At 41.2% G+C, this 14,688-nt stretch overlaps 2 protein-coding genes across 8 annotated transcripts; one reads left to right on the forward strand and one right to left on the reverse strand.

The window, feature by feature from the left end:
* The first annotated feature begins 43 nt into the window (after positions 1 to 43).
* On the forward strand, positions 44 to 13,957 carry LOC136678687 (WD repeat-containing protein 54-like). Of its 5 annotated transcripts, none has more exons than XM_066656779.1 (10): positions 44 to 97; positions 7,220 to 7,493; positions 8,144 to 8,206; positions 8,290 to 8,356; positions 8,462 to 8,518; positions 8,621 to 8,748; positions 9,052 to 9,152; positions 10,181 to 10,343; positions 10,635 to 10,709; positions 11,666 to 13,957. In XM_066656779.1, exons 1-10 carry the CDS (start codon positions 87 to 89, stop codon positions 11,795 to 11,797), a joined length of 1,071 nt encoding a protein of 356 aa, XP_066512876.1. In that variant the 5' UTR covers positions 44 to 86; the 3' UTR covers positions 11,798 to 13,957. The 5 variants fall into 5 exon arrangements, with proteins under 5 accessions (XP_066512876.1, XP_066512880.1, XP_066512878.1 ...); XM_066656783.1 differs by lacking the exon at positions 44 to 97 and adding an exon at positions 5,898 to 5,971 and having other exon boundaries at positions 7,258 to 7,493; XM_066656781.1 differs by lacking the exon at positions 44 to 97 and adding an exon at positions 6,528 to 6,586 and having other exon boundaries at positions 11,666 to 13,956.
* Positions 1,090 to 5,809, reverse strand: LOC136678690 (uncharacterized protein C2orf81 homolog). Of its 3 annotated transcripts, none has more exons than XM_066656788.1 (5): positions 5,674 to 5,759; positions 4,700 to 4,843; positions 4,361 to 4,599; positions 4,087 to 4,281; positions 1,090 to 2,159 (listed from the first exon to the last, which is right to left on the reverse strand). In XM_066656788.1, exons 2-5 carry the CDS (start codon positions 4,746 to 4,748, stop codon positions 1,872 to 1,874), a joined length of 771 nt encoding a protein of 256 aa, XP_066512885.1. In that variant the 5' UTR covers positions 4,749 to 4,843; positions 5,674 to 5,759; the 3' UTR covers positions 1,090 to 1,871. The 3 variants fall into 3 exon arrangements, with proteins under 3 accessions (XP_066512885.1, XP_066512886.1, XP_066512887.1); XM_066656789.1 differs by having other exon boundaries at positions 1,090 to 2,156; positions 5,674 to 5,756; XM_066656790.1 differs by lacking the exon at positions 4,700 to 4,843 and having other exon boundaries at positions 5,674 to 5,809.
* Positions 13,958 to 14,688: the final 731 nt, after the last annotated feature.

Here is a 14,688-nt window from a genome sequence, read left to right on the forward strand (position 1 = left end):
CAAATAAGTTACTTAACACACACACACACACACACAAAACAACTCTTGGAGGAACACTGGCGATTTATAGCTGGTGGCAAGGAAATATGCAGAAAGCGTAAGTAGAGAATACTAATTTAGAAGAGATAATGGGAGGCAGTAAAGTACCCTTCACTTTGTGTGGGAGAAAGAGGGGGGAGAGAGGGGCTTGGCAAGTGTTTACCAAAACAGTCCCTTAAAGTAAAACGAGCAGTGTTGCGTACTACGTCTGTCTGACATGAGACACTTGCTTTCAGAATTATACACCTGTTCATCACAAATGACCAAACGTGACCCATTCTAGTGAAACAAAACAACTAGCATTGCTCCCAAACAGAAGTGTCACGTCCGCGCTTCCCCTGCAGTCCACAACAAAGCCGAATGTGGGCTGTTCCACAAAACAGGATTTATGAGTTAGCTAGATAAATAAATAAAGCCCAGAGTTGAGGACTCTCCAGTAGAATGACCCTCGGCTCTTTTTCTATAGAAAACATTGAATTTGAAGATTAATTAATCTACCAAATTAAGAACTAAATCTCTGGTAAGGTAGTGTCTAAAAGTACTTTCATTTGTTTTGTCAGTAAATTTAATTTTGTTTATTTTAATAACACTGCAGGGCGGCACGGTGGCGCAGCAGGTAGTAACAGCTCCAGGGACCTGGAGGTTGTGGGTTTGATTCCCGCTCCGGGTGACTGTATGTGAGGGGTTGGTGTGTTTTCACTGTGTCCGTGTGGGTTTCCTCCTGGTGCTCCGGTTTCCTCCCACAGTCCAAAAACACACGTTGGTAGGTGGATTGGTGACTCAAAAGTGGCCGTAGGTGTAAATGTGTGTATGTGTTGCCCTGTGAAGGACTGGCGCCCCCTCCAGGGTGTATTCCCGCCTTGCGCCCAATGATTCCAGGTAGGCTCTGGACCCACCGCGACCCTGAACTGGATAAGCGCTTACAGATAATGAATGAATGAATAACACTGCATATTACAGTATATAATAACAATAAATCAATACAACGTATAAACATTTAATATAATAAATATTAATATAACATTTAATATACAAATATGAAATGGCACCTGTGGATCCATAATGGATACATAAGCTTATTTGTGCTTTACTCATTGCAACCCTTGGGTCTTCTCACAAGTGTAAAGTAATGTTAAATTTTACATCAGATAAGCTGACAGAGTCCAGTGTGTACAACAATGTTCACCTTGACATATGACCTCCTCAGAAATAAAGCAACAAATAATTAAAATGAATTTAAAAGGTACACAGTAGTACCAATAATGATATTTTAATATGTTTTACTTATTAAATAGTTTCAGAGTCTTTTACTTTATTTTTAATAAATTAAAATTCCTTGGATGTCAGCCCTTTGAGTACATATTTACAAGTAAAATATTACAGTTGCAAAATCTTTTGTTGTTTGTTTGAATTAAAAGTACTGTCTGGCACTTGTACATCACAAACAGACAGTAGTTACATTTTAAAATATGAAATGTGCAATACATATGGACATATTTTTTGTTTAGCTTTGAATATGAATTTGAATGAATTATTGCTAAAGTGATATTGGGATTAGTGATGACTAGGTAATGTCTGATATAAAGCCAGCATTATGGCTAGTGAACTGATTCTGTTTTTTAACTGAAATGTGCACCACTTTGAGGACCCTTCTTTCATTAAATGTAAGGACTCCTTTCTACTGCTTTGACTACCCTCAAATGTAGCTCTTGATCCACTAAAACAAAGGCAGTGTTCTCTTACTTTGTTTTCCATGCTGAGTGGATGTGCTGAAGCATCTGCTTAATATTTTCTTAATCGAGAACCTCAGTTATGTGATTTTCCTGTGGAAATCATTTTCGTTCCAGGTTCTCTTCAGCTGGAATGTCCTGACACTGTGATATATAATGTCCTTTTGAAGCTTTGAGTCTGCTTCGTGAAGGTATTTCAGGGGGGTGTGGTTTTCTTTGCACTTCCAATGATGCCTGAGCTGCAGGGATTAGTTTCACAGCCCGGCCACTTCGTTTTCTGTCTCCTCTTGGTTCTCTCTGGGGAGATTCTGTTTTCTTCATTGACTGGCATCTCTGCTTTTGTAGTGGATAGTTGATGTCGAGCTCCTGTCCATCAAACCTACACCCCTGCTGATATAATAACATGTCAGTTACATTAATATTAAGCTGCTAATAAGTTTTTGAATTATTTATGGCTTTGTGAATAGAATATGTCATTAATCGGCATATTTATACTCAGCACACAAAGGAGGGAGAAGCCTGATAGAACGTAAACAGAAAATCCCATTCACAAAGCGAGAAGCTACAGCAAACAATTTGGCAAAAGGGTGTTGTGTGATTGGGTGTAGTTTTTGTTGATGACAATGGCTGTGAATATTGTAATATGATCAAATAATGGCGGCCTCTACCTCAGCAGGTAGTGTCGCAGTCACACAGCTCCAGGGACCTGGAGGTTGTGGGTTCGATTCCCGCTCCGCGTTTTGGTGTGTTCTCTCTGTGTCCGCATGGGTTTCCTCCGGGTGACTGTCTGTGAGTAGTTGGTGTGTTCTCTCTGTGTCCGCATGGGTTTCCTCTGGGTGACTGTAAGGAGTTTGGTGTGTTCTCCCTGTGTCCGCGTGGGTTTCCTCCGGGTGACTGTATGTGAGGAGTGTGGTGTGTTCTCCCTGTGTTTGCGTGGGTTTCCTCTGGGTGACTGTCTGTGAGGAGTTGGTGTGTTCTCCCTGTGTCTGCGTGGGTTTCCTCCGGGTGACTGTCTGTGAGGAGTTGCTGTGTTCTCCCTGTGTCTGCGTGGGTTTCCTCCGGGTGCTCCGGTTTCCTCCCACAGTCGGTAGGTGGATTGTCAACTCAAAAGTGTCCATAGGTGTGTGTGTGTGAGTGAGTGAGTGTTGCCCTGTAAAGGACTGGCGCCCCCTCCAGGGTGTATTCCCGCCTTGCGCCCAATGATTCCAGGTAGGCTCTGGACCCACCGCAACCCTGAACTGGATAAGCGCTTACAGATAATGGCTGAATGATCAAATAAAAAACCAAATCCTTATTTGAACTTGTGTGTGAGTGAAATGTTGCTGGTTCAATGAAATGTTGGAACAGCATTGTCTCCCCACTGAACATCCACAGCTGAGGTACACCCCACTCTAGTTGTGTGTGTGTGTTTGTGTTTACCAGGAACATTTTTACATTGTGGGGACCTGTTTACACACTCATATTTTGGTGAATTGTTTTCCTTGTGGGAAATAGCTGGTCCCCACAATGTAGCTCATTACATTTTAACATATAGAGATGTTTTAAGTTTTGGGACAAAGTTAAGGTTAAGCTTAACAACGTTTTTTACGGCTTTACGGTTTTACAGCTACTGAAAAGGAGGATACATTTACATTTACAGCATTTAGAAGATGCTCTTATCCAGAGTGACTCACAAAAAAAACTAGTACAAATAGTTTTGTGTCCAATCTCCCCTTGAGCTCAGATACTGCCAGAACAAGGGCCAGTGCTGATACCTAGAAAGAACTAAACATAGTAAGTGCAGCACACAGCGTCTAGTCAGTGCTCATACCTAAAAGGAAGTTAAGTGCAGTATGAGTGCAATCCTGTCTGTTATGGTGTGCACTTAAATTAATGCTCACTTAAGTGGGTCATAAAGAGATGGGTCTTCAGAACGACTTTGAAGACGGCGAGAGAGTCCGCTGTTTGTACAGCCAGTGGTAGTTCATTGCACCATTTGGGCACCAGGACTGAGAAGACTCTTGACGCTACTCTTCCATGTGTCTTTGCGGATAGCGAGTCAAATCGAGCTGTGCTTGAAGCTCAAAGGGCTCAAGGTGCAGCCTGTCTCTTGACCATTGCCATAAGGTGGGGGGGGAGGGGGCGGGTGAGGGGGTTCGTTCTTGGCTTTGTAGGCAAGCATGAGAGTTTTAAACCAGAGTTTTAAGTCAATGAAAAGAGCGCAGCAGTGGAGTTTCCAACTTTTGCTAGCAAACAAATAAAGTGTTTAGGAAAACTGAGTGCTGTGCTAGTTTTCTATTAACTTTAAAGGACATTTCAGCATGGTCCAGATCATTACCTGTGAGGACTTTGCTATTCTGATCACTGGCACGCAGCCTTCAGCCCAAGAATCCGTGACCGAAGGTAGAGGTTCAGCGTCTTCTTTCACGTCTAAGATTGTGGTTGGTTCATCGCTGTCGTCACGCATTAGGTACTGACACTTTATCACCTGGACCATGGCATCTCTGGCCCACACCACAGTGAATGGCACTATCTGTGTGAAGAAGACCAATGCTCCTTTATGAATAATGTATTAAGGCTAGTTGGTATTTTCCATTACTGACATGTATTACCTGTTTCTCAAGGTACAACTTGTAACACTTTTCTGTCACACTGTCCACCAGTTCCTCCACTATGTCTGCCACAACATCCTCTCCTTCTTGCTGAGATATCATGGACAGCCAGTCAGACTCACTGAGATAGCCAGGGACGATGTCCACTGGGACTGGAGTTTGCATGTGAGGTGGGGGCTGTGCGGGTGTGGCCCGTCCCTTTTCAGCTCGGTTCTTGGATGTGGCACGTGACATGGTTCCTAAGAAGTTAATAATATATTAATAAGTTATGGATCAACAAAACTTTTGGAATTATTTGGAGCAATAATTTAATCTAAAACTATCCTTCAGTATCAGTACCTGACCTCACTACTTCTTTAAGGCTTGTATCCTCACAGTGGGAGTGCATCTATGCTCCCAGTGGCCTAAAGTCCCTGGGGCCTGTTCTGAGGGCCTTAGCTGTCTTTGTTCCAAAGCTCCTGATTTGCCATGGTCCTGTTTTCCCTGCTTCAGCATTCAGTTAACACATTTCTGTTCTGTAATCGCTTAAACCTGATTAGGGTTGCAACGTGTCTGAATCCTACCTGTTATCGGTGGACGCAAGTTACGAACACACCTTGAACATGGATCCGGTCCATTCACTCACAAACACCAGTGGCCAGGTTCACACAGCCAAAATTCTTACTTTTTTGATTGTGAGAATAACCCGGAGCACCAGGAGGTGTTCACTAAAAAGCTGATCCATATCATTCATTCATTATCTGTAACCACTTTTCCAGTTCAGGGTCACAGTGGGTCCAGAGCCTACCTGGAATCATTGGGCGCAAGGCGGGAATACACCCTGGAGGGGGCGCCAGTCACCGTGCCACCCTGAACCATATCAATTATATTTCATAAATATTATACTTTAATGGGAGATTACTTTAAAACTGCTTTTCAAATACAACAAAACTAGAGACATCTCATTATGTGCTATAGAGCTGGGGAACACAGGACACTGTAAGAGCACATCTGTAGAAATGAGGAACATGGGACTCTGTCATGTTATAAATTGGTGTCATATATAACACTATGGAACATAAGGTAAAATAGGAATGCCCTGTTCCAGTAGTCTAGATTAATGCAGAGTCCTCTAAGAGCTGGAGGCTTTATCACTAAGTGATATTGAGTTCAGAAACCATTGTAACGTTAGTAATATGCTTTAATGACAGCATACTTGGTACGTTTAATGTAATTTTATCAGAAATCGGTTTTCGTAATTAAATGTCTATTCTTGTGAGACTGAAGTGTATGACGTTATCATTAGAAGCTATAATTTACTGCTGGAGACTTACCGACTTTACAGTTAGTTTACAATATCGCACATTATAGTTGGTTTTCCGTTATTTCCAGTGAAAACTCAGTGAGAAACGTTCCTCGTTCTTTGGCCGGCCGCGCCTGATCTGTTAGTTGCTAGGCAACACAAGCCGCTGAGCCTTTGGCCACGCCCCAAACATCCGCCTACATGAGAGAACGACGAATGGTCATGTTCCAAATAGTGTACTTGAGGCTATACGCTAGTACACTACATACTACTCTACACTTAAAAGTGCACTCGAAATGCTCTACAAACCGGGGCTGTGTGAAGTAAAGGTAGTTTTATTATATTATGTTAATAAAGGTTTTTAAATTACTGGAGTAAAAATAAAGTGATTAATAATGATTAAAAAAGTAAAGTAAGACTAGTCAAACAACATGATTAGAAGTGTACAAATACGTGCTTTGTTTAAAAAGTACAGCAGATGAACTGAAGCCGTTAAAGAATTTATTTGTGTGATTTATTCAGACGACTGTAAATTAATTTGGAAATGTATAGAGGCTGTCATGTACTAAAACAATCAGTGTTATTTAAAAATAATCAAAAACCAAGGGTATGACCGATCACAAATCAGCAGAGACTTTATCAGCAGTTCAAAACACCAACTAGACTCCCTGGTACATTTTTCCTAATGTTTAGTTTTTTATGTCAATGTATAGTGCATCTAAATGTTTGAAAAGCTAACGCGCAAACAACCCTTTATTAATAAAGAAAAAAAATACGGTCCTCCTGGTCTCCAACACTTGTAACGTCTCATACTGGAACTCACAAGAACACTACGCACTAGTTAGGCGTTCTAGAAAGAACACGAGTACGCCGATCGGAGCGCAGCCTGTGTGAGCGCGTTACGTGGCTGATGCCGTCCCCATGGCTGCAGAAGACGCGCAGTGGTAAGAGCCGTTGTGTTTGTGTGAGTGAAAAATGGCGGTTATAGTATTCGCTAATAGTAACTTTAAATGTGTTGTGTGTTGCCAGTGGGTAGCTGTATTTACGTTACAGCCTCCGTACTTACACCGAATACGGATGCACTGGCTGTGTGCATTATCTATTACTACACAAACACTGCAGCTAATGGTAGTTGGCTGTAGCTTGGTGGCTAATTTAACCAAATGTCCTTGTCTCAAATTAACGTAATTTGAACGTAGATAACGTAGCGAGCTCCAGTCAATTAAGGAGTGTTGTATCTACGAAACGTACACCAGTCTGCTATAACTGTAATTTGACCGTCTTGTTCATACACTCGTTGACCAGCTTCATTTGTAGTTCTACAGTTACAGAACGCAGTCCTCCTTAGCCCCAGTTCACCCTGTTCCTCAATGGTAGGGAGCACTACAGATTAGGTGTGATTTGGATGGTGGTTCATTCTCATTGCTGCAGTGACACTGTCGTGGTGGTAGTGGTGTGTTGGACTTGAACGAGTGGATCAGACACAGCAAAAGAGTATAAATAGATGCACATTAATCATTGTAATGTGTCAAGAAGAAGAGGAATAGTCTCTGACTTCATCTGTCTTTGTGTTTTAGAAGGAGTCGTGGAAGAGTAATTTCATTTATTTGTTCAGAAATGGCAAAAATGTATCACAAAGAAAAGAGCATCCAGATCAAGAGCAGTGCATCTGCCCTCTACAACAACCTCAGTGTGCTGCGCATTGCCCCCCGGTGTCTCACCTACTTCACTGTGGTCCACGCTAATGTGGTCAACATGGTTAGTGCCTCCTGGGATGGACTGAACTACTCACATCGACAGCTGCAGTCCAAAGAAGGCAACGTGGCCACCAGCTCCTCTCTCATCATGCAGGTAATGTTCCTAACTCACTCTGTATGTACACCCTCATTATAAAAGAGTGATCACTGTTGACCTGGAAATCACTGACACAGAATGTGCATGTACAACAGTAAAAGTGGCCAATGAGTATGTTATATAGGCCTGTGATTTGCAAGTGTTTCACACAAGCTGTGGCATAAGAATACAGAGTCAGATATTTGTGCTCTGTCTATGTCAGAAAACATGAGATAAAATGAGCTGATTTTGTACTGCATCCAATGTAGGCTCTTCGGTATTGTCCTGCCCCCTTGGCTGAGCCTCTCCAGTCGCAGTGCTGGAGTCCTGTTTATGTGAGAGCAAAAAACGAGTAAACAAACAAAACAGGCATGAAGAACTAAGGGTACTGATAAAATAATGTGAAAACAAAGAGATCTAAGTGAAAATGGCCACATAGAGAAAGGAAAAGATGCTGAAACTAGTTGTTTTGAACAGTGCCCATTAGGCATGGTAAAATTGGTGTTGTGTTAAAATCTTGACCAAAGCTGGTCACAGACATTTCATTAAGACACCAGGGAACTGTGTGAAAAGTGTATAATACGTCTTCTCTAACGTCAGTAGGATGTGTGCATTATTAACAGCAGGGGTGAATGTCTTTGGTAAATATTCTGTTGTGTTATGTGCAGGCAGCGTGGTGTGTTCTACCATCTAGAGACCTGCTTGTCCTAACATCTCAGAAAGGGATACAGGTGGGTCATCAATATACACATTTGGCTCCCAAATATCCAACATGTCACTGTGTGTGTTCTAAATGTCTGTGTGTATATACTAGATGTATGAGTCTGATGGATCCATCATGGTGTATTGGCATGCACTGGACACTCCTGAGACTCCCACAGGTAAACTTCTAAAACACAGTGCTGTTGAGTTGCCTATTATATATATATATATATATATATGTGTGTGTGTGTGTGTGGATACTCATATCATTTCTTCTGTATCAGCTCAAGCTGTTTTTGCACGAGGGATTGCTGCTGTGAGAGAGAAATACATCTGTGTGGGTAAGTGTGACAAAACACTACTACACCTTCATTTTTTATAATGGTCTGTTTATAATGAAGTCATATCCTAAAAAATTGCATTAATCCCTGCATTCCCATTAGGGGTCTCGTCTGGTGCACTGTTGATATTTGATGTTCCCAGTAAAGGGAGTAACATCACACTTTCCGAAGTCCTGGAGGAACACACAGAGGCTATCACAGACCTGGCCTCTGAGTGCTCAGGCAGCACGGTAACGTACCACCACACTCCACACATCAATCAGTGTGAACATGATGAATCGGATGCATAAGATTTACAGGGGAAAATCAGATCTAACTTGAAACTAATCATGGTGAGGTTTGATCCCTGATGAACTGTAATACAATAAGACATTAATCCATTTTTTAATATAGCACACTAATTAGCACCTTGTTGTGTCTTCTGAACCTGTACAGCTGCTTGGTTGTAATTCAGCACAGGAAGTCTAGTTTACTTTATTAATTCATTGAAGCTTTCATTTTAAAGCAGAATCTTTTATGTCTCCCTCTCTCAGGAGTGTATAGCTGACTTGGTGAGCGCTGATGACTCAGGCCTTCTCTGTGTGTGGAAGTCAGGAGGAGACTTCCAGCTTCTCAACAAGATCCCTGGATTCGAGTAAGCCCACAACCAGCTTTACTTCAGTTCAGCTCATTGTTATCTCTCAAAGAGAAACTTGGTTCACAGGCAGTCACTAACAATACAATCCATACATTCATTCATTCATTATCTGTAACCCTTATCCAGTTCAGGGTCGCGGTGGGTCCAGAGCCTATCTAGAATCATTGGGCACAAGGTGGGAGTACACCCTGGAGGGGGCGCCAGTCCTTCACAGTGCAACACTCACTCACTCTCTCACACACACACACACACACACACACACACACCTATGGACACTTTTGAGTCGCCAATCCACCTACCAATGTGTGTTTTTGGACTGTGGGAGGAAACCAGAGCACCCAGAGGAAACCCACACAGACACAGGGAGAACACACCACACTCCTCACAGACAGTCACCCGGAGGAAACCCACGCAGACACAGGGAGAACACACCACACTCCTCACATACAGCCACTCGGAGGAAATCCACGCTGACACAGGGAGAACACACCACACTCCTCACAGACAGTCACCTGGAGAAAACCCACGCAGACACAGGGAGAACACACCACACTCCTCACAGACAGTCACCCGGAGGAAACCCACGCAGACACAGGGAGAACACACCACACTCCTCACAGACAGTCACCCGGAGGAAACCCACGCAGACACAGGGAGAACACACCACACTCCTCACAGACAGTCACCCGGAGGAAACCCATGCAGACACAGGGAGAACACACCACACTCCATACATACATACAGTAGAATATAAAATAATAAAACACATGAATACAACAGCTATAACAAACACTGACTGAACAAATTCAAAGAGGAGCAAACAACGTGCGAGCAGAGAGCTTTTCTTATTTAGCAATATGATTGCACTAGTGTTTTTGAACTTCATGAAACTATAATGAGCACACAGAAAGAAATACGAATGTGATGAATGTCCTGTTGTTATTGGACATATTGTTTCTGAATCCTTCTATAGCTGGCAGAAAAGTGGAAATGATTTTTAGATTTGACCTTTCGCACCCCACCAGCATTACCTGCTCCTCTGTGAAGCTGTGGAAAGGCACTGTGATAGCCGGCTATGGCAATGGACAGATCCGCCTGTATGAGGGTGTCACTGGGATACTGCATGCTGAGGTCAATGCCCATGCTCGCTGGATCTACTCACTAGACATTGCTCCTTTCACTGGGCTGGTAAGAAAAACAGACATCCTTCATGTTCTTCAGTCTCCAAAAATGCCAGATTAACAAGTGAAATCATGTATTAGTCAATGCGTTTATTATTTCTCATTATGAGACAGTTGTAAGAATATGATAAAAAAAAATTCAACCCATGTCTAGATGATGGTTTTTGCATGTTTTATGTTCTATTCCATAATGAGGAATAGAAGATGTTTTCACTTATTATTAAGATTTATATGTTGGTATTCATAACATTGATATATGAACAGTGATTGTATGTGTTTTTTCTCTGTTAACTCCAAGCTGCTGTCTGCTGCTGAGGACTCCTTGGTTCGAGTGTGGCATTTAGCTCTCACTCCAGAAACAAACGGTTTGGAGGTCAGAGATTGCACAGCTTTCATTTTGGCCTAAACATTTAATTTTGTATTTGATATGCTTAGGTATTCATGGCTTGTGAGATGCATTTTATGCAGAAAATCCCATTGAATTTAATAACAAATTGTAGCATAATTGAGTTACATGCATATCGTCACTGTCCAAAAAACATGTACATCTCCAAAATAGTAACTTTATAGGAGAAGAAAAAATCCATTCTTAACTTTCAATGGAAAGGTCATGAAAATCAAAAGTTTTTAAATTCCAAGAAATTCTGGAGCATTTCTATTGGTCCATTCATCATTAGGTTTTCTCAGTGTGTAGCACAGCTGCTGTGTCGCAGTCACACAGCTCCAGGGGCCTGGAGGTTGTGAGTTCGAGTTCCGCTCCAGGTGACTGTCTGTGAGAAGCTGGTGCGTTCTCACTGTGTCCGCGTGGGTTTCCTCCTACAGTTCAAAATCACACGTTGGTAGGTGGATTGGCGACTCAAAAGTGTCCGTAGGTGTGTGTGTGTGTGTGTGTGAGAGAGAGTGAGTGAGTGTTGCCCTGTGAAGGACTGGTGCCCCCTCCAGGGTGTATTCCCGCCTTGCGCCCAATGACTCCAGGTGGGCTCTGGACCCACCGTGACCCTGAACTGGATAAGCAGTTACAGATAATGAATGAATGAACAAAAAATTGAGAAAAACATAGATGCGTGTTTTTCTTTGGACATAGACGATATAAAAGTGCATCTGTGGACTGTAACTTGATCTGATTTTAATTTTAAAAAATACTTGGTTACACTTCCCATCAATCCTCTATAATAATAATGTATAAATGCATCTACTAAGGTTTATGAATACATGATTCCTAGGAAATGTCACCAAATATTTAGTTTTCCTTTCTTTGAATAGCCCTACATCTTTGTAATATTTTTAAGCACAGTTCAACGGTACCATTCTTTTTTTTCCTGCTTTCAGATCGAGCACCTTTATAATGAGTGTGTGACAGACACTCAGATTTGTGGAGCTAAGTTCTGTGATGGTGACGGCTACGCTTTTGCTGTTACAGGCTACGACTTGAGTGAGATTATCCGCTACACACAGGCTTGAAGACTGCCCTTCTCTCTGTTTTTCCTAACGAATGTTATTGTAAGACACAGTGCTTCACTGTGAGATTGTAGAAGTTGTGTTTAATCTGGTTTACAGTATATGAAGAGACGTGCTCTGTGTACTGTAGTACAGGCTGAATGGTGGGTTCAAAGAGGCATGTATTCATTGGTGTGATGTAATTCTACATGTAAGAGTGGAACTGCTGCTTAAAGAGAAGGTCCAGCAAAAATCTGATTTACTTAATTCACTTGTAGTCGATTAGCCTAGACCTGTTTGGTGTCCAAAGATGGCTGCTTTTCTCCAGTTTTGAAGCTATATGTCATGAATGCCAACAAATTGACAGTGTGCACTGTGCAAATGACATACCGTTGTTTAAATTCTGGTTTAAAGTTGAGCCATGTCTGAGATAATGTTTCTGACAGCTGTCAGTTGCCAGAATTTTTTGCCAAAAAAAACATGACTAATAACTAAACTGTGATAATAACATATTAGTTTAAATGGCCATTCAAATATAAGTTACAGAGTACTTATAATTTGGACCCTGTGCACACTTGGCATTTACACGCATCTGGGGTGATCTGATCACAAGGGACTGCCCTAACTGCACAGCCTTTTACACCTGGCGTTCTGAATGCATCTTTGGTGGCCATTCGTGATTAGGTTTCTACATATTTTCCACTAAAGGAAGTGCTGCACACATATGACACACTTCTGCTGCACTTGTTTTCACACAGAAATGTCCTGTGAATCCTTGATCACTTTCCACAAACTTTTCACTTTGATCACCAACTTATGGTAGAGGAGGCACTTCAGTGCTGTCCTGAGTCCATTGGGACACATTAATGTTCACACTACAGATGTGATGTGGCCTGATGTGTCCCAGACAACCTCTGAATATCGTTTGAGTGATTGGATTATAATGGGTACCCTGTTCATACTTGTAGTTGTTGACCAGGCCACAGATGATCCTATCACCAATTAACACGTTAATGCCAGGTGTGAACAGGGTATTAGTCACATAATTCTTTAATTTATTTCATTTCCAGTCAAAAACAGTCAGTATGTAGGAAGTTATTCATTTTTTAAAATGTGCGTTAGAGAGAGACTTTATTACACAGATGCCTCCAATGGTTAATATCATTTCAAATCATACCTGTTTTTAATTTAATTTTTCCCTTCCATCCTTCCAGTCTTACAAACAACTTGTGTCTTTCAGTTGCAAAGACACTAACGTAAACAGAAGCACCTACTCCTATACACCTTTCTGCTTAGCAAATTTTCCTATCATGTGCATGTACATTCCTTAACAGACAACCAAGCCAAACGTGATAAACCACCAGAACTGTGTTGATCACAGAAACAACACTCAAGCCTTTACTTTTTATGAGGCAGGTGTTTCTGTCCATCTCTCCACTGTAAGGACACAACTCAGGCTTTGGTTCTGAAAATGTAGAGAGAAACGTAAATAAAAAGAAAGAACACAAAATTCTCTAGGACATCAAAACTGAATGTCTGAGATGTGGAGAGAGCTGGTATGGACTAATTAGTCTAAATTTGTATTTGGGATCACCTGGGTTGTGAGAATTTGCAAATTCAAACAACTTCTAAGACTCCCAAGAGCATTCTTGGGCTTATAAAGAAACCCAAACATTCTCTATTGAAGATAAAGGCAACGTGAAAATTAATTCTGATTTTTAGCTTCCATGACATTTTCTGGTATTATAAAGAATAAAATGTTTATTTTTATGAAGATAAAAAGCGAATATATTTCCTTAAAGATCATTTTGACTGGGAAGTGAATGAAGAGGCATCTCTGACAATGCACAATTCTGTAAACATGTGTATGTTCTTAGTAGTGCGTATTGTCATGTGCAGTCATGCTTTAGTGAGCAGTGATCATTTTATGTGGCTGAAGTGGATGTTGTGTTAAACGTAGTTGGAATGTATTTATATATCAATGTTTCTCTATAAAATAGTATGTGAGGCTATTTTTCCTGTTATAATTACAGTGTTATATTTTCTTTCTGAAAATTATGTATGAGAGAATAAGTGTGTTAGTCAATAAATCTTGCATTTTATCATTTTTTGTTGCTTTTCTAGAGGTCCACCAATAGATGGAGCTACAATTGAAGCCTGGAAGCTTTCCCCTCTAAAATGGCACATGGAGTGTTTTGGGTTATTACAATGTTACTGAACTGATAGCAATGTGACACGACTTATTATAAATTTGATGCCTAGCACTTACAATATGACCGTAACTGCCAAAGATGTAACAGAACCGACTATTCTTACTATCAACGGAGTGTATAATCTAAAAGAAGAACCAGTGGTTTTGGTTACACTTGGGAGCTGACCCATTTAAGCAACTTCATCTTTTCTTTTTCTAACAGGAGGGTATACAACACATATTGCACAGCCATGTGACAGTTTGATGATTAGGTAAGATATGACATCACTGACCAAAGAACATATGCAAACATCTGCTAAATGCTTTAGATCATGTTTCCTTCTTTCAACTTTAAAGTATAATGTTAGGACAGTTGCCATCAATAATACTTACTAAGCACTATGCCAATTATCATAATTATTAAATAAGTCATATTTTTATATGAAGGCCAAACAATAAAATTGACCTAACTGAACATTATCAAGCCATGTACTATCCAAGCATGCATTCAAAGAAAGTTTCCAGAGTTCAAATATTCAATGGAGTTCAAATATAAAATAAAAATGTATACAGAACATCCTCCTAACAACTATGCAAGCTCTAGTACAGGGGGGTGGTGGGAGTGAAGGAACATCACTGTCCTTGTCCTTCAATCCACGGCGGAGGTGCCCTTGAGCAAGGCGCAGAACCCACAACTGCTCCCTGGGTGCCAGGGATAGCTGCC

The sequence above is a fragment of the Hoplias malabaricus genome, chromosome Y, assembly GCF_029633855.1.
Source record: "Hoplias malabaricus isolate fHopMal1 chromosome Y, fHopMal1.hap1, whole genome shotgun sequence".
NCBI classification, from domain to species: Eukaryota; Metazoa; Chordata; class Actinopteri; order Characiformes; family Erythrinidae; genus Hoplias; species Hoplias malabaricus.